This window comes from Entelurus aequoreus, linkage group LG08 (genome assembly GCF_033978785.1).
Source record: "Entelurus aequoreus isolate RoL-2023_Sb linkage group LG08, RoL_Eaeq_v1.1, whole genome shotgun sequence".
Taxonomy (NCBI): domain Eukaryota; kingdom Metazoa; phylum Chordata; class Actinopteri; order Syngnathiformes; family Syngnathidae; genus Entelurus; species Entelurus aequoreus.
Window position 1 is genome coordinate 27509812 of NC_084738.1, and position 20709 is coordinate 27530520.

Consider the following 20709-nt stretch of genomic DNA (forward strand, 5'->3'; position numbering starts at 1 on the left):
TGAGATACAGTAAGAAAGGGGATTCATATGGCCTCAAAGTGGATAGTTCACCCCCCATTTTGTCACGTTTCATGTGTCAGGAAAACCGTGACGAATTGGGGGGTGCACTATCCACTTTAACCGCTAGATGCCAGTAGAGTGTTGAATATTTCAAGATGTGTTTTGTGTCAGTTCCAACTTTGACCACAGCTTTATATGCCATGTAGAATGGCGCTTCTTCCCATCATTTTCATTATTTTCAAAAAGATTAACCCCCCACCTTCCCCTCAAGAGAGATCCACCTGTTTTGCTGTACGTTGCAAGCAAATATTTCCGTTGGAAGCATTCCCGCCATTAGTTGACACAGCAAATGTCCCAGTGAACCCCTTTGAAAATGACCAAAACGTCTGGATTTACTTGCTAGCATTAACTTATAGCTAAGATCGACATAATTTTGTGTTTTCAAGCATGGACAGGAAGAAAGTGGGTGTGAAGGACAGTACCGAGAAGAAGAAGTGGATGATATTCATTGAATCAAAGAAAGAAATCAACAACAACATGACAAAGCGTATAGTCATAGTTGGAACGTAGTACTGCTAGTCTGCACCATTCTGAAGCAGAAGGAGTCGATGACACCATCCATGAAAATATGGAAAAGCTGATGATGGTGTGTTTGAAGATTGAAGGAAATACCGATAAAGTCCACTCTCCAAGGTAAATAATGTACATTAAAATTACTTCATAAAACTACTGTAGTTGTTTTCTGACAATATTTCTTATCCAAAAGTTTTGTTTCTTTTTAAAATGCATGTTACATGTGAAAAATGGTGGTATTTTTTGGGGGTGGGGGGGCAAGCACCAATTGCACCAATTGCTTTCAAGTCATTTCAATGGGCGACGTTGATTTGAGATACAAGTGTTATGAGTTAAGAGCTCTGTCACAGAACCAATTAAGCGTGTAAATTGAGGTACTACTCTCTCTCTCTATATATATATATATATATATATATATATATATATATATATATATATATATATATATATTATATATATATATATATATATATATATATATAAAATCCCCTGACGAGTAGGGAAACCTGAGAAACAGGCTTTTAGGGATGATATAGCCTCTGTGTTTTTTCCTGACTTAATATATATATATATATATATATATATATATATATATATATATATATATATATATATATATATATATATATATATATATATATATATATATATATATATATATATATATATAAAGGAACTCTGAAAATTTGAACATCGTGTAAAAGTCCATTCATTTCAGCAATTCAACTTCACATGCTAAGTGAGCTATGTCAAGCCTTTATTTCTTATAATGTTGATGATCATGGCCTACAGTTTTTGAAAATCCTACATTTTCTGAGATTTTATATTTCAGGTTTTCATAAACTGTAAACCATTATCATACAAAAGTATACTAAAAGAAGGCTTGAAATATCTTGAGTTGCATGTTATGTCATATACTGTACTGTATTAGTTGTACCTTATAAATCTAATTGCTGGAACAAACGAACCTTTGCACAATTTTTTGAGTTTCACCAGTATTCAATCTGAATTTTTTAAAAAAGCTTATTTGACAGTACTTAAAATGTATTTATGAATCAATGTAAATCTGTACATTTGTAATTTCAATATAAATTATCAATGATCATATTATAATAACAGACTTTCCCAGGATATTTAATCAATCGCAACTGGACTTTTCAGTTTGTCTCAGAAGACGTTTCGCCTCACATCAGAGCAGGCTTCATCCGTTCATGCTCATATACTTAAAATATATATATATAGATTGGTTAGACCTAGTCTTAGATTGGTCAGATCTAGTCTAAGATCTAAGTCTTAGATTGGTCAGATCTAATCCAAGGTCAAAGTCTTACATTGGGTAGATTTAATCCAAGATATAGGTCTTACATTGGTCGGCTCGAGTCCATGACATAAGTCTTGAAATGGTCAGATCTAGTCCAAGATCAAAGTCTTACATAGGTCAGATTTAGTCCAAAATCTATGTTTTAGATTGGTCGGATCTAGTTCAAGATCAAAGTCCTACATAGGTCAGATTTAGTCCAAAATCTATGTTTTAGATTGGTCAAATCTAATCCAAGATTCTAAGTCTATGAGCATGAACTCATGATAAAGCCTGCTCTGATGAGAGGGGAATCGTCTTTTCAGACCCCCTGAACAGTCCAGTGCGATTGATTGAGTCTACTGATATATTTCCAATTAAAGTCATACATGACTGTATAATGCCCTAATGTGTTATTAGTTTTACTTGCAGTTGTTTGTTGTTCATTGTGAAGAAATTTTAAAACTGATGCAGGGTTTATTTTTATACAAAGTGATCTAATTGTTTCAATAAGACTATTAACACTAATAATAATAAAGAATATGTTTTAAACTGTATCTTAATGTTGACCCCCTTAATTATAAATAGCTCTTTAAAAGTCTCAGTTTAAATGATTTTTTAACAGTTTTAAGTAGGTGTCAGAGTTCCCAATAGTTTATTTCAAGTGTGTTGTCCAAAATCATAGTCTTGATGTTGGCATTAAGATGTAATCTGTAGTCTGTATTTTACATGCTTATGATCTGTTTTTGATTAATTGTATTGATGGGATTCTTTTGGGGGGGGAAAATGAACATAAATCTATCGTATTTACTGTATATTAGATGACAGTTTTTGTTTGCTCATGCAAGTAAATTATTAATAAATACAAATCTTATTTTCAATTTGGCTGTGATTTGTTGTTGCTGTTTCTTTTGTTGCAAATGATATGTAATATAGCTTGTAGCGTATATTTGTGTATGTGATTTTCTTGACCAAGCATTGAGCGGAAACTCACCAAGCTATGTGAACCACTAACCTACCAATGGCTATATATATATATATATATATATATATATATATATATATATATATATATATATATATATATATATATATATATATATATATATATACGCAGTACAGAATCCAAAGGGTGGAAAGCACACTGTATGTTTATGAAGATATTTGCATATTAGGGTTCTGAAAAGCTTATTTGATTAGTGGTAGTTGGCATTCTTTACCCACTGAAAAGCTTATCCAGCTTCAAGATTAGCCTTGCTTGGTGTATGACGTATGATGTACCTCTTTGAGTACATCATTAAACATTAAATAGCATGTACTGTTTATTATCCCATTTGTCATGGAGGAAGCAATTGTTAGGGTTATGACATGGTTTATTTGTTCAACAAGTTACACTGAGGATCACCGCCTGTCACCTACACACTTCAACATATTGAAAAGGAGCAGGAAGAGGCTGCCGTAAGTTTAAGGGTTAATATTAGGCTCTCATGGGTCCTGAACTGAACAGCTCAGCAGTATAGTTTATATACACAAAATGAAGTTTGCTCTTAAATCCACAGTGAAAGAATGTTTCATTCTGATCCAAGTTTGTGATTTAAGGCAGCTAGGCCACGTGTCTGCAAACTGACCCAGACTTGACCGCTTAAGTTACCAAAGCTTTTATAACTGTGAGTGGGATCAACATATTTTAGTAATAGGACTTTGATGCATACCCTGGATTAGGCAGTACAAACTATACTACAATACTTTTCGTATTTAAGTAGTAAATGCAAAAGTTACGAGGGCCACCTGGTCTGTGTTCTGGATCATCCCATTCTTCAACAGTCGAAAAATGTGCATTATAGGTAAATTGGAGACTCTAAGTGGTCTGTAGGTGTGAATGTGAGTGGTCACTGCTTGTTTGTCCATACTGTATATGTCTTGTGATTGAGCTAAACAGCTCACCGGTGACCCAAATGCCATATGCATGGATGTTAAACAAAGATTTAAATTAAAGGGTCGTCAACGTTCTCCAGGCCACAGACCCTCGAACTGATGGAGAATTATAGAGAGGGGACCCACCATTTAATCTCCCATAAAAAAATATTTTCAATTAAACTGGTTTTGAAGGTACATTGTTATTGTGCAATACTAAGATATTAAATTAATACAGTACATCGCAAGCTGGCAACTAGTGCACCAATCGCTAGCTAGGAATTAACACGCTGAACGCTAACTTGAAACTAGTGCACTTAATTTTTAGCTTGAAAATAGCACACTAATCGCTAGCTATCCTGAATGCTAACATGTACACTATATTGCCAAAAGTATTTGGCCACACATCCAAAGGATCAGAATCAGGTGTCCTAATCACTTGGCCCGGCCACAGGTGTATAAAATGAAGCACTTAGGCATGGAGACTGTTTCTACAAACATTTGTGAAAGAATGGGCCGCGCTCAGGAGCTCAGTGATTTCCAGCGTGGAACTGTCATAGGATGCCACCTGTGCAACAAATCCAGTCGTGAAATTTCCTCGCTCCTAAATATTCCAAAGTCAACTGTGGGCTTTATTATAAGAAAATGGAAGAGTTTGGGAACAACAGCAACTCATCCACGAAGTGGTAGGCCACGTAAACTGACAGAGAGAGGGGTCAGCGGATGCTGAAGCACATAGTGCAAAGAGGTCACAATTATGGTGTGGGGTTGTTTTTCAGGAGTTGGGCTTGGCCCCTTAGTTCCAGTGAAAGGAACTTTGAATGCTTCAGGATACCAAAACATTTTGGACAGTTCCATGCTCCCAACCTTGTGGGGACAGTTTGGAGCGGGCCCCTTCCTCTTCCAACATGACTGTGCACCAGTGCACAAAGCAAGGTCCATAAAGACATGGATGACAGAGTCTGGTGTGGATGAACTTGACTGGCCTGCATAGAGTCTCGACAGGAACCCGATAGAATATCTTTGGGATGAATTAGAACGGAGACTGAGAGCCAGGCCTTCTCGACCAACATCAGTGTGTGACCTCACCAATGCGCTTTTGGAAGAATGGTGGGAAATTCCTATAAACACACTCCGCAACCTTGTGAAAAGCCTTCCCAGAAGAGTTTAAGCTGTAATAGCTGCAAAAGGTGGACCGACATCATATTGAACCCTATGGGTTAGGAATGGGATGGCACTTCAAGTTTATATGTAAGTCAAGGCAGGTGGCCAAATACTTTTGGCAATATAGTGTATATAATATAAATATTTATTCACATTGTTTTTATTTTAAACCTACAACGTACAGTGAGTAGGGTGCCCATGCCACTGCTATATATAAACTACAGTGTGTTGGATCAATGTTAGAGAGATTTAAATTTGTGTAAAAATTGCCGGGGCAATATAAAAAAATATATTTTAAAAATAGTCTAATCAACCAAAAATGTAACAATCCCCGCCCCACTGCAATAACTTTGTGAGGGACGTCAGCCCCTTGTTAATGACCACTGATCTTATTAATTCATTAAAAGGGTTTTCTAATTATTTTGTCACATAAAACAGTACACCAACTAAAATCCATAATAATGCGTCTTTTGTGGAAACAAAAACCCAATCTTCTAATTACCATATTTGGACATAATGTATGTATCATATAGGTTGGCTGGAATTTTTCCCCACTTTATTTTTTTCCCACTGATTCTGTGCATTTAAATGTATTTTTTCTGTCTTTTATTTCTTTAAATTGCCAAGAGAGGAATTTTAATGTAGCATTACAAGCATCCTAAATGCACACTTGCCAGCAGAGGGCGTCAGCACCAAGGCAACCTGACAAGAATCCATTCAGTCAAAGTCATGTTATTTACAGAATGTGGGTAATGCATACAGTATATATTCATGCTGGAATCATTTCCTGAATGGATCTTTTCAGCACAGTTAATCTCTTTGCAGACGTTTGGTTTTCTTACACTGCTCACCACATATGACAGCACTCGCTTTACATAGCAGTTTAAAACACCGTATTCAAATTTAGGGGGAGTATCTTTGGAAACGCTTCCCGGTTATTACAACAATTGGGCAAGCTTGTTACTGCCTTACAGATGGATAATGCGATTAGAGGTTTATTGTGGGTTAAAGCCTCTTATGAGTGTGTTAACAGAAACCTTGCAGACATAACACAGCCATTTAACAAAGGACCTCTTCGCAGGCGGAGGTTGGTTCACCTGCTGACTACATTGGAGAAAATGGCAAAGTCTGTGTTTCTGATAGCGTCTCTTCTAGTTTTAGGAAATGTTGCCTTCATACATGCTGCGTTTTCTCCCACTCTCGTTGTTGACATGGTAAAGGTCGTCATAGACAATTACTGCTCACCAGAGAAGCTCCAAGGGATGAAGGAGGCCATTGCAGCAGCCAGCAGCAATACAGAGATCCTCAATATCCCAGATGGGGAGTCTTTGGCTGGAGTCCTCAGCGCTGGAATGCAGACCACAATCAATGATCCACGCGTGAAGGTCTCCTATGAGCCAAACTACGCCCCTGTGGTTGCGCCAGTGATGCCTCCTCTACCACCCGAGCAGCTTGTCGCCGTCCTCCAAAACTCCATCAAGCTGGACATCCTGCAGGGCAATGTCGGCTACATGAGAATCGATCACATCCTCGGCGTGGCAGCTGCTGACAAAATCGGCTCTTTGCTGGTAGACCTGGTCTGGAACAAAGTTCTGCCTACTTCCGCCCTTATCTTTGACTTGCGGTACACTAGCAGCGGGGACATCACAGGAATTTCTTACATCATATCCTACTTCACTGCAGCCGATCCTATCATTCACATCGACAGCGTGTTTGACCGTCCTTCAAACACCACCACTAAGCTATGGTCCATGCCCACCCTGCTGGGCGAGCGATACGGCACAACCAAACCTCTCGTTATCCTCACAAGCAAGAACACCAAAGGTATCGCTGAAGATGTTGCCTACTGCCTCCAAAACATGAAGAGAGGTACTGTTGTTGGAGAAAAGACCGCCGGGGGTTCGGTCAAACTAGATCAAATCAAGGTGGGGGACACTGACTTTTACGTGACATTGCCAACTGCGAAGTCCATCAACCCCATCACAGGTTCAACCTGGGAGCTTGCAGGCGTCACCCCTGACGTTGAAGTCAACGCAGAGGACGCCCTTGCTACAGCTATCAAGATAGTGGAACTCCGCGCACAAGTCCCCGCCATCATTGAGGGGTCGGCAGCACTGATCTCTGACAACTATGCCTTTGAGGAAGTTGGGGTTGCTGTTGCCGCAAAACTGAAAGGTCTCTTGCAGAACGGAAACTACAGCATGGTTGTCTCCAAGAAAGATCTTGAAGAAAAGTTGTCTGCTGACTTAAACACTCTGTCTGGGGACAAGAGCCTGAAGACCACCAGTAACACTCCAGTCCTGCCACCTATGGTAAGATCCCAGTACGACAGATATAATCGTCAGTCTTCTTTGTAAATCTTCCTTGTCTTTCTCCTCAGGATTATACTCCCGAGATGTATATCGAGCTCATAAAAGTCTCCTTCCACACGGACATTTTTGAAAACAACATCGGTTACCTGCGTTTTGACATGTTTGGAGACTTTGAGGAGGTCAAGGCCATCGCGCAAATTATTGTGGAGCACGTGTGGAGCAAGGTGGTCAACACAGATGCCATGATCATTGACCTCAGGTGGGCAGAACCTCAAGATTTTATGTAAAAGGCTGCTTGAGGTTTTTTTAAATGTTAATCGCTCACTTAAAATGATGACTATGTTCAGTATATCTTTCAAATTAAAGTTGTGCCTATGGTAGTGTAATGGTTGAATGGTGACCATTCTGCACAGAAAATAAATGGATGGTTAATGTAGGGCCAGCAACCGAGACTGGAAATGTTCTTCATAGAACAGCATTGTCTTATGTCTTCCACTGTAATTGCATTTACAGGAACAACCTTGGTGGCCCGACGACAGCTATAGGAGGTTTCTGCTCTTACTTCTTTGACGCCAACAAACAGATTGTACTGGACAAGCTGTACGACAGACAGTCTGGCACCACCACTGAACTCCAGACACTGCCTGAACTCACTGGTAATTGGACCTGGCATTGGGCCATTGCCTTTTTTTAGTCCTGCTCTGCGGTACAGCTAACCTGAATTATTAACTAATACTTCCCCTGTTTTCAAGATCCCCAACAAAAGTTCCTCCTCTAGTCTTCAATTTCTAAAAGATTTGTTTTTGACACAGGAACAAGATATGGATCCAAGAAGAGCCTAATCATCCTGACCAGTGGAGCAACAGCTGGCGCGGCAGAGGAGTTTGTCTACATCCTGAAGAAACTTGGCCGCGCTATGATTGTCGGAGAGACCACTTCCGGGTCATCCCACCCGCCCAAGACCTTCCATGTTGGTGAGACCGACATCTTCCTCAGCATTCCTACAGTCCACTCTGTAACAACAACCGGGCCAGCCTGGGAAGGAGCCGGCGTTGCACCTCACATACCCGTCTCAGCATCCGCTGCCCTTGAAACTGCCAAGGGCATTTTCAAAAAGCACTTGGGAGGCCAGAATTAATCCTCAAAATGAAGGTATACTTTTGTTTTGGCAACCAAAAGCGTTGTTGAGGTTTAGGATCTAGATTTGTTCCAATTTTAAACACTATTTAGTCATATTTGTGACATAGAGCAATGTTTTGGTGCCAGTTTTTATGTCATTATAGATAATAGATGTCCACACAAAACATGAAAATTAACTGTCTGAAAAAATGACTCGCCATAAAATGTATGTACTATTTTTATGTCAACTCCAATGTTAACTGTACTATTCAAACCTCCTGTTCAACTTGGGCTAACTTTGTTGCAGTGGAAACAAAATAAAAAGACAAACAATGAAATCAAGTGTGTTGGGTCATTGTTTAAACCTTTAGTCATTTTTAATTCATCCTTTACAGTCGGACGCAAAAAACACAACCTGTCTTACACATATGATGCAGTGGTTACCGTATTAGGTATCATATATATATATATATATATATATATATATATATATATATATATATATATATATATATATATATATATATATAAATATATATATATATATATATATATATACATATATATATATATATATATATATATATATATATATATATATATATATATATATATATATATATATATATATATATATATATATATATATATATATATATATATATATATATATATATATACAGGCCAAAAGTTTGGACACACCTTCTCATTCAATGTGTTTTCTTTATTTTCATGACTATTTACATTGTAGATCAGACCTGGGCATTCTGCGGCCCGCGGGCCGCATCCGCCCCTTTGTGCATCCCTGTCCGGCCCGCGTGAGGCCAATCATAAATTACAAAATACATTTAAAAAAGTATCTATGTCGAGTGTGCAATACAACTGTGCTGCTTTTATTTTGAAATGTGTTATTTATGGGCGTATGTCCGGGTGTAACCTGTGAGGGAAGGTGCACAGCGACAAGTGATGAGACGCTAAAAAGAGAAAAGTTGATGACGAATGCCGTGTTTCCAACAAGACATGGACTGCCAAGTATTTCTTTACAGAAATTAAAGGTAAAGCCGTGTGCTTAATTTGTGGTACACAGCTTGCTGTGTTTAAAGAATATAATTTGAATCGCCACTACACGATGAAGCACGAGGGAAAATTCTGTCCGATGAAGCGTGCGCTAGGGAGGCTGATGCGTTGATGGTAAAACTGCAAACCCAACAAGGACTTTTTGCCAAATTTCACACCCCCAGAGATGCAGCTGTCAGGACAAGTTTCGTCATTTCTCACAAAAGCCCCAGAAAAAGTAAGGCGTTTTCTGACGGAGAGTTTATTAAGGAGTGCTTATTGGACTCTGTTGCGCTGTATGCCCGGAGACTTGGACTGTTTTTCGGTGGCTTTGGATGAGAGTTGCAATGTACGTAACACCGCCCAGCTGCTCATCTTCTTACGTGGGATAACTGCAGACTTTCAAATCACGGAGTAGCTGGCAGCCATGCAGTCAATTAAAAGAGACAACCACAGGTAATGACTTGTTCACATAGGTAAATGCGTGTTTGGACATGTTAGGACTGAAATGGGACAAGCTGGCAGGTGTGACAATCCAATCCACTTTATTTATATAGCACATTTAAACAACAAAACGTTTCCAAAGTGCTGCACAACAATATTAAAAACAATATTCAAATATTATCCTTAGCTCCACCAATGACTGAATAAAAAGAAAAAATAATTACATATAAAACCAATATAAAAAACAATATAAAATAAATATGATTAAAAACGATTTTTAACAACAGATGGTTGTCCAAATCTGATGGGGAAAAATGTTGGATAACGCAGGATAAAGTGACAGAAATTAACCCTGTGCAGAAATGGACATTTTTGCATTGTATAATACATCAGGAAGTGTTGTGTAAAACAGTGTTAAAAATAAAACCATCATAAGCAATCTGCTTTTGTATAAAGTTAAGTTAGGTTAAATTAAATTATTATTATTATTATTAATTATTATTATTATTATTATCATCATTATTATTTATCTTACGGTATATCAAAAATAATATTGAGCAAAATTTAATTGAAATATTGTCGTGTGGCCCTCCAGCAGTGCTCGGGTTGCTTATGCGGCCCCCGGTAAAAATTAATTGACCACCCCTGTTGTAGATTGTCACTGAAGGCATCAAAACTATGAATGAACACATGTGGGGTTATGTACATAACAAAAAAAGGTGAAATAACTGAAAACATGTTTTATATTCTAGTTTCTTCAAAATAGCCACCCTTTGCTCTGATTACTGCTTTGCACACTCTTGGCATTCTCTCGATGGGCTTCAAGAAGTAGTCACCTGAAATGGTTTTCACTTCACAGGTATCATATTTTTGATGCCTTCAGTGACAATCTACAATGTAAATAGTCATGAAAATAAACAAAATGCATTGAAATGAGAAAGTGTGTCCAAACTTTTGGCCTGTATTGTATATATATATATATATATATATATATATATATATATATATATATATATATATATATATATATATATATATATATATATATATATATATATATATATATATATATATATATATATATATATATATATATATATATATATATATATATATATACGAAGATACATATATATGTATGTATCCATATATGGTGTGTTTAGATCATGGGAACAATGAACATCAAATCAAAACCACACAAACATAAAACATTACCACTTTCAGGTTGTTACAGTATGAGCGGATATATATATGACTAGCCTAATATATGCGCATTATGGATGAGTGATGCACCCAAAATTTGTCCGCAGTAAAAAACTGACCACCAGAACAACGCTGCAGAAGCAGGATATAAGCAAGACGCAGGGGATTGTCCACAGTGGGGGCAGCATTATTGCAATGTGGACATACTTAAATGTATCCCAGATATATCCGCGGTCAGCGATCTACAAAATGTGCAAATATTAAGAGGACAGTGATGGTTTTTGAGGAGAGAACATCCAACTGGAGCAGCAGCGCAAAGCAAGTGTGACGTCATGCTTGCTGCAGCTAGCCTCTTTTGTCACAGACATCGAGGGACAGAAGTAGAGTCTCTAAACATGAGTACAGTCTCTATTAACACCAGAAAAAGATGCTAGATTTGTTGATGGTCGTTTTAAATAAAGAAAAGGTCACTAAAGTCTCTAGACATTTGAACAATTCTCAACAAAGTACATGGTACAATTAGCAATTTAAAAATGGAGCAAAACGATATAAAATAAAAAGTACATGTTAGTACTAATTTGTTTTCAAACGTATGTGTACGTTGTTTTAGCCTTTTTAAAAGAAAATCATAATATAGAAAATTATGCAAATTAAGCAATGACATCATGTGACCGCACCCACACCACGCCCATAACCACACCCACACCACCACAGGTATTTTGGCAATCTAGGGGAAACTCTGTATATACCTTGTTGTTTTGGGTACACTTTCATTGACACCAAATTTATTTCAAATTGTGTTTGATGACACTCTAATATAAACAATAGACATTGTTTTAACATCTTTAAACCAGTAAGTGAATTCTCTTAAAGTACCAGTAGAATGGAAAAACAAGTTGCCTCTATATTGAAGCTATTATCATATATATCTGATTTATGACCCCTAAAGACTTCCAAAGTTTGCAAATAAATAGATATGCTCAAAATATCAATCTCACCAAGATTCCTGAGCCATTTTGAGAGTTAATAAGCATGCCAATCACGTGATCTGTGAGGTTGCATTAGGAATCAAAGAGCACTTCCCTCATTAACTTCTCCATTGCCGCGAGCAGAAATCGGCGTTTTTATCCAATTTTAGGTCGCAAATATACCATATTTTATTTTTGATACCTATTTAGGATACTTTTATGGACACTTTATGGACAATTTTAAAGTGATCAAGGTGTCCTTGTTTGTTTAAAAACTTCACCGACCGCTAGCTAGCCTGGTTTGTTTTTAGCCAGGTGGCTAGCTAGCCAGTCGCTAACCTCCAGCTCGCCTTGTGCTTGACATTTTAACGATCGCACGTTTGAATACCGGGTTTTTGGACAGTCACAGTTGAGATGACCAACAAAAAGAGTGACAAGAAGGAGGTGTCTGGTGGGGCTGCGTGTAAAGTCAAACAACCAGCCAGGAGACACCGATCCCAGCGTGGCTCGACCGATAGCGGAGGTGAGCCGGGTGGTAGCATGGAGGTGGACGCATCCGTATTGGAATCGATCAACGCGAGATTGAGCAAGCTGGATATTCTGGATGCACTACAGCAGGACATCCGTGACTTGAGAAGTAGCCTGGAATTCAGTCAGAAGGAGATTGAGGATCTAAGAAAGGATAATGTCCTTCTGAGAGGCGCGATGACTGACATGCAGAGATCTACCGACTTTCTTACAGCGGACTATAGGCGCATTAAAGACACGCTGTTGGATATACAGTGCAGGGACATGAGAGACAATCTCATTTTCTCGGGGATCCGAGAGGGCAACGCCGATCCGGAAAAAACTGTAAGAGAGTTCATGTCGGATAAACTCAAGCTCTCCCCGGAGGTGGTAAGATACATAACTTTTTCCAGAGTGCACAGAATGGGCAGACCTGTGGACAATAAAGTCCGTCCCATAATAGCTCGTTTTGAGCATTTTAAGCACAAAGAGTTGGTGAAAAGCCGAGGAAAGGAGCTGAAAGGGACCTCTCTCTGGTTAAATGACCACTTCCCGGCTGAGATCAACGATAGGAGAAAGAAACTGTCACCGATCATGAGAGAGAACCGAGCCCAGAACAAGAGAGTGGCACTAACAGTGGATAGGCTGTACATAAATGGACAGCTGTATCGGGACCCAAAGGTTACCCCCTGGCTTTTTTAGAATGGGCATTCGTGGGTGTTTTTAGTATCTTGGTTTGGCCTGTGTCATGACTACTTCCAGTACTGTTATGTCCTGCACTAAGCTGGGCCTTCATAGGGGCCTGGTGTTAGCTCACGTGAATGTATGCAGCCTGCGTAATAAGTATCAGGGAGTAGAGTGTATTATCAAAGATAATTTTATTAATATCTTTGCCATTTCTGAGACCCACCTTGATGATTCCTTTTCTGATTCAATTGTAGCCATTGAGGGGTTCTCAATTTTTAGGAAAGATAGGAACAGGTTTGGGGGTGGGGTGGCTATTTATGTTCAGAATCATTTATCTATCAAAGTGCGCAATGATTTGATGAGGGAGAGTATTGAAGCTATTTGTGTGCAGGTCTATCTGCCTTATTTGAAACCAATTATAGTAGGCTGTTTCTATAGGCCTCCTAGTGCTGATGCTCTGTATCTGAAGGAGTTATGTGAGATGTTTGACAGGATATCAGATGCGAATAGAGAAATCTATTTACTGGGTGATATGAATGTTGACTGGCTGGGACAGGGGTGTACAAACAAAAATAAGTTACTATCCATTTTAAATGCTTGCAATCTGTCCCAAATTGTTGCCCCTCCCACGAGAATAGGTAGTAATAGTGATGGTATTATTATAGCTACATGCATTGATCATATTTATACAAATGTTCCGGACCAATGCTCCAAAGCAGTCTCGGTTCCTGTAGGTTTTACTGACCACAATATAATATCTGTCACTAGAAAGACAAGGGTTCCTAAACCTAAAGCGAAAATTATTTTTACAAGGTCTTATAAGAGATTTGATGAAGAATGTTTTATTGATGAAATATCCTGTTTAAATTGGAACGAGGTGTGCAGTGAGGAAGACCCTGAGGCTGCACTGGACTTATTTATGTTAATGTACATGAGTGTTGTGGACAAGCATGCCCCTTTGAAGAAGTTTTCTGTCAAAACTAAGTCTGCCCCATGGATTGATAATGGACTTAGAAGTTTAATGACAGAAAGAGACATGGCTAAAAAAGCCTCCGTCAACTCTGGTTTAATTGATGACAGGCATAAGTACTGTTCCTTAAGAAACCAGGTCACAAAGTTAAACAAACTGAAAAAAAGGGAATATTACAAACAGAGGTTATATGATGTGAGATATGATAGCAAAAACTTATGGAATGTTTTGAATGAAATCATGGGTAGAAAGAACAATGTCTGTACACCTTTTGTGGAATCAAATGGGTTGGTACTCACTAAGCCATGTGACATTGCCAATCATTTTAATAACTATTATGTTGACAAGGTATCTCAATTAAGGCATGGTATGCATATATCCAATAACAACAAATCAGCTGACCTCATTAGGAATATTATAATGGATAATAAGGACTGTGAATTCAATTTTCATCAGGTTGAAGTCAGTGAGGTTGAGAGGTTACTACACTCTCTTCCTGACAACAAAGTAGCTGGTGTAGACAACCTGGATAGTAAATTACTGAAAATGACTGCTGGTATCATATCAGTGCCTGTTTGTCATATTTTTAATAAATGTTTACAAGTGGGCCTGTGTCCAAAGATATGGAAGGTGGCTAAGGTTACTCCTCTACATAAGGATACCAAATTGGCTTTCAATGAGGGCAATTCTAGACCAATAAGCATCCTACCTGGGTTATGTAAAATACTGGAGAAATGTGTGTATGCACAAATTCAAGCTTACTTTCAATCAAATGGGCTAGCAACTGATTCTCAACATGCATATAGAACGGGCCACTCTACGTCCACGGCTCTTATACAAATGACGGACGATTGGCTTAATGCTATAGATAATTCTATGTTGGTTGGAGCTGTGCTGTTAGATTTTAGTGCTGCATTTGACATGATTGACCACTCTCTTTTAATTGAGAAACTTAAATGTTATGGTTTTAATACTTCAAGTTTAATGTGGATACAGAGTTATTTGTCCTCAAGATCACAACAGGTGTATCTTAATGGCAGCTTGTCTAATAGCAGAAGTTTGGATTGTGGTGTTCCACAGGGAAGTTGCCTAGGACCTTTACTTTTTTCTATATTCACCAATGATTTACCTTGGGCTACCGGGCGTGCAAGATTGGTTCTTTATGCTGATGATGCAACCTTATATCATGCTGCACCATCATGCAGTGTACTTAATGTAGTATTGAGTGAGGAACTAAAACTGTGCATGACTGGACAGTATGTAACAGACTTGTCCTTAACACCTCAAAAACAAAAAGTATTATATTGGGGACTAGGCAAGGGTTATCTTGTGACCCAAAGTTGGATTTGAGGCTAGGTATTTCAACAGTTCAACAGGTCAGAAGTGCCAAGCTCCTTGGAGTGATGCTGGACTGCACTCTATCCTGGTCAAATCATATCAGTGATATAGTTACAAAGATGGGAAGGGCTGTTGGTATTTCCAGGAAATGTGCTGGTTTTGCTGATCCACCTCTTCTTTGTCAAATTGTTAAGAGTTTAGTCTTGTGTCATATTGACTATTGTTCTACAGTCTGGGTGTCTGCTGCAAGTGGTGAGATCAGTAAGCTCCAGATTGTCCAGAATAGGGCAGCAAGGCTGGTTCTTGGTTGTTCACTAAGAACCAATGTGAACCAAATGCATGCTTCTCTTTCCTGGCTAACAGTGCAGAACAGGTTGTTGGCTAATACTCTTATATTGTTCAAATCAGTAACCGGTAGTAAAACTCCTGCTTTTCTCATGGCCCAAATAGTTCACAGTAGCACTATACATAATCACAATACCAGGGCATCCAGTGAGGGGCATTTTGTACTCCCTCGTCCCAGGAAGAATGCTTTGCGGAAATCTTTTATTTATAGATCTTTATCGCTCTGGAATAACCTGCCTCGAATTCTCACCAGCATTGAAAGTAAACAGGTTTTTAAAAAGAGAGTAATATTTTATCTGAGTTTTTAAATTAGTTTGCTCATTGATGATTTGTTTGTTATATTTATATGGTAATTATTATTCTGTGACTGTAAATTGTTTGCTTGTTTTTTTATTGATGCTTTTATTTTTTTTCTGTATTGTGTAGTTATAATTATATGCTTTTACTTGTAATTGTATTGAATTGTGGACCCCAGGAAGACTAGTGGGTTGTTGAGGCAACCAGCTAATGGGGATCCTTAATAAAAATCAAATCAAATCAAATCAACAACAATGCTAATCAAGCAGACTTTGTGAAAGCCAACAACGATTACTTCTGGAAAAATTACGATCCAGGACCTTATATTTTTGAGCCCGACCACAAAGAGGATGAGCAATACGTTTTAGAAGACGACAGCTTCCCGACGGATGCAGCTTTATTTTATTTCTAAGTAATAAACATACAAACTAACCATAACAAACCAAAATATAACAAACACGTATTGTGATATTTCCACTCTCCCAGGGATCACTCTGTGACAGGTGTGTGTCGCAGGGTTCTTGTCAGGACCGATAGACGGGGCCAGGCGGGTTGCCATGGTTACAATGTTTTATTTTCGATATCACAAAGTCTTTTCTCGTCTTTGCTTCTCTCCCAAAAGTCTTTCCTCTTTCCTTTTCTGGCTTTTTCAGATCTCCTCCTGGACCACGCCCCTTCCACACACTCCCTACCATCCCTGCTGATGCCGGTATTATTCAGCCCCCAACTCCTCTGCTTCCTCCTTAGCCACAGCCAGAGGCTTCCATTTTCAGCCAGTTCTTGAATCGCTTTTCGATACGCTGATCCTATGCAGCCAATGTCGCGGCTTAGGCGGATGGTTGAGGACCCGATGAAGCCCCTACATCCCATCTCGATGGGTCGCATGTGAGTTTTCCAGCCAACCTCCATGCACTCTGCCGCCAGGTCTGCATACTCGGAGTGCTTCCGTTCGTTTGCGGCCTCCATATTTTGCTCCGATGGGACAGTGAGTTCCACCAGTATAATTTTGAGTGACTCAGACCACATAATCAGTTCTGGCTATAGTGATGTTTCTACAATCTCCCTGGGGAATTGGACTTGCTTCCCCAGGTCAACCCTCATAGACCCCTCACTGCCGGTTGGGAGAAGCCCCGCAGTTTTTTTTGGTGGGTTGTGTCAGTGTTCTCTCTGGCTCTTGTAAACAGTTTAGCGTGTTTGTCCTGTAACACGGGGTCAGCATGACTCTGCCACCGCTGCCAATTTCCTAAGCACCTGATGGTGTCGCTACCAATAGCGGCCTTAGGACAGTGTTGTGTTCCAGTCCGACAAAATGTATTGGAGACATTAATGATATTACAGAGGAGACAGGCCTCTTCAGTGCCAAACCATTGGTGAAGGTTTTGGGGACGAGGTAAGATGTCACAGAAGTATCTGATCACAAAACCGAGCCTGGCTTAGGGGGTCTTCCACAGATGTGACCATGAAAACACCTCTGTAAAAACCCTCTGCTTTGTAATTAGGGATGGGAATCGAAAACCGGTAGATGTTCAGAACCGGTTCCCAGTGGATCAATTCCTTGGAATCGCGTGCCATTTTAAAAAAAAACGATTCCCTTAACGATTCTTGTGGGTCGGAATGCCATCATTACACAACGTGCATAGTGAAGTCAGATTGCAAAATGGCGGAGCAAACCCTCTAAAGTTTCTCTCCTAGTCTGGCTACATTTTACAAAAAACATTGCAACAGCGCTTCTTGTAATAATTGCAAGATTGCTACTTAATCAAGAGGAGGACAGCCGAGCAATATCCTGAAACATTTAAACATTAAAATTAATGTCGCGTTTTTTTTTTTAACCGCTCCGATCTCATCCAAGCAGCAGTAACGCTAGCACGTCATCTGAATACTACAGGTACTAACTCACCGCCTATCATGTTAGCGCTATTATTTGTTAAAAATTGAAATAAATGTCTTTTCCTTTAGATTAGCGTGACGAGAGACAGATTCTGACTGGCTCCGAGGCGGGAAGTACTCACTCCAGTTCACGTCTGCCGCTAGACAAATGTCACCGAGCGACGACTCAGTTTGTGGTCAAAAGCTTGCACCCATTTGACACGGGAAACACTCTTTTTTTTCCAGTAGGAGAATGTTCAATTGTAGTCTGAAAAAATGTCACATGTTTTCCTCCTACCAGATTTTCACTCAGTCATTAAATTCCATCCATCCATCCATTTTCTGCCGCTTGTCCTTTTTGGGGTCGCGGGGGTTGCTGGAGCCTATAGTCATTATATTATACAGATGAAACTCAAAAAAATGTAATATTGTATAGAGGTATTTTCATGTCAGCAATTAACTTCAAATGTAAAACTAATCTGGGATATGAACTCATTACATGTCATGGCTGACAGTTTTTGAAACCCCACTGTTGGAGCCTATCTAAATTATTTATTTATTAATTTTTAGGACAATGGTAAATTAAATAATACCAATGATGATGTTGATTAATTATTGAATGTTTTAGATGAATATTGATTGAGTGTGATTGTTTTTAGCTGCTCACGGTCCTCCTCCTGGTGAGAGCGTCCTCCTCCTATTATTAAGGAGAGAGGACAGCTGGGTGCTCCTTTTGTCTGTCTATCATGTTGAAGGAGTGAGGAGTGAGACAGTTTATCTACCGCTAAATAAGTGTTATTTTGATTAAACTGAAGTCAACCACAGAGAATATATTTGTTTGTGAAAATAAATTATGATCATTTGGAATCTAGAAATACCTCCGCGAGTGCTTATTAAGGAATTTAGTGAGTCATAGACCCCCTCCTCAGGGGACTACTCTGCTATCTTTATTTTTTCAAACTTTTTTGAATGCAAGAGTAGCCGTAACACCCACATTTTCTGAGATTTTCATTTCAAGGTTTTCATAAACTGTCAGCCACAATCATCACAATTATAATAACCAATGGCATATATCACTTTGCATGTTATGATTTAATATCACATGTTACTAAATGTTACATGTTTTTTTAATTCTATAGAAGAATATTTATTTCTTGTATATATATATATTTTTTAAAGTATTTTTTTCTATGCTATGTCTGTGCCTCCTGATACCTCACTGTAGGCTTTTTAAGGTCATGTTACCTCTAAACCAGGGGTGTCAAACTCATTTTAGCTCAGGGGCCGCATGGAGGAAAATCTGTGCATTAAACTCATGGCATTAAAACTAAAAAAATGAAGACAACTTCAGATCGTTTTCTTTGTCTCACGTTGGCCAAAAATTACGGAGCCCCTAAAGCATGGGTGTCAAACTCTGGCCCGCGGGCCAAAATTGGCCGCATTCACCGCTAATTCTCATACTTGCCAATCCTCCCGTGAGACTCCCAAATTTTACACCCCCGCTACCACCAAAACCCGCCCCTCCACAACCCCGCCCACCTCAACCGACGCACGGAGGGGGGCGGGGTTTGGTGGTAGCAGGGGTGTATATTGCAGCCCGGAAGAGTTAGGGCTGCATGGGATTCTGGGTATTTGTTCTGTTGTGTTTATGTTGTTTTACGGTGCGGATGTTCTCCCGAAATGTGTTTGTCATTCTTGTTTGGTGTGGGTTCACAGTGTGGCGCATATTTCTAACAGTGTAACCTGTATCGCTGTAGATCAACTATGCGTTGCATTCACGCGTGTGTGCGTACAGAAGCCGCACATATCTTGTGACTGGGCCTGCACGTTGCTAGAATGGATGAAAAGCGGACGTGACGACAGCTCGTAGAGGAACTTAAGGCAGTGCCTTTAAGGCACGCCCGGGTGGACTACGAGATATAATGACTGATGAACACCTTCGTTCGATAATGAAGGTTGCCTCAGCTCAAAGCCTGAGCCCCGACATTAATGAACTAGCATCCAAGAAAAGATGCCAGGTATCTGGCTTGGGCACATCAGATTAGATCAGTGTGTTGCAAACTGAGCAGTTTAAAGTCCTGAATGGTTGGTTTATTCTTTGTTATTTTATTTTACAAATTTATTAGCCTGTGGAAAAAATTAATGTTGATATTTACCTCAGAAGGCTGCAAATAGAAAAGAGGCATTCAATTTTTAATTAAATTGTATTTGATATGCCATTGATATTTTGTAATTATTATTATTATTTGAAACTCCATTTTGCATGTCACTATAAAGTTATATAAGCCTTGCTTGTTCAATATTCAATGCAAAACTTGTTTGGGTCTCTATTAAAAGGTAAATTTGTTCAACCTTTGCCCGTGGCTTTGTTCAGTTTAAAATTTTGGCCCACTCTGTATTTGAGTTTGACACCCCTGCCCTAAAGGGATATGGGGTATTTTTTTTTTTAGATATGTATCTCGTGCTCACGCAAAAGTTTCTCGAGCGCTCGAGATAGTTTCTCGTGCCCACGAGATGTTTTCCTGTGAGCACAAGAAACATATAGGCACAAGGGGGAAAATATTTTTTTAGATATGTTTCTTGTGCTCACGGGAAAACATCTCGAGCGCACGAGAAACTTTTGCATGAGCACGAGGTACATACAGT

At 39.1% G+C, this 20709-nt stretch overlaps 1 protein-coding gene across 1 annotated transcript; it reads left to right on the forward strand.

Annotated features, from left to right (window-relative positions):
- The first annotated feature begins 6000 nt into the window (after window positions 1-6000).
- On the forward strand, window positions 6001-8709 carry LOC133655045 (retinol-binding protein 3-like). The gene is made up of 4 exons (XM_062054948.1): window positions 6001-7260; window positions 7329-7519; window positions 7774-7916; window positions 8073-8709. The coding sequence occupies exons 1-4, from the start codon at window positions 6067-6069 to the stop codon at window positions 8396-8398; spliced, it is 1854 nt and encodes a 617-aa protein (XP_061910932.1). The 5' UTR covers window positions 6001-6066; the 3' UTR covers window positions 8399-8709.
- Window positions 8710-20709: the final 12000 nt, after the last annotated feature.

What these genes read in the sequence shown, in the direction of transcription:
- LOC133655045 (XM_062054948.1), top strand. Translation starts at nt 6,067, where the DNA reads ATGGCAAAGTCTGTGTTTCTGATAGCGTCTCTTCTAGTTTTAGGAAAT. An exon ending in GCCATGATCATTGACCTCAG is followed by an intron (nt 7,520 to 7,773) that starts GTGGGCAGAACC and finishes TTGCATTTACAG; the next exon opens with GAACAACCTTGGTGGCCCGA. An exon ending in GACACTGCCTGAACTCACTG is followed by an intron (nt 7,917 to 8,072) that starts GTAATTGGACCT and finishes TTTTTGACACAG; the next exon opens with GAACAAGATATGGATCCAAG.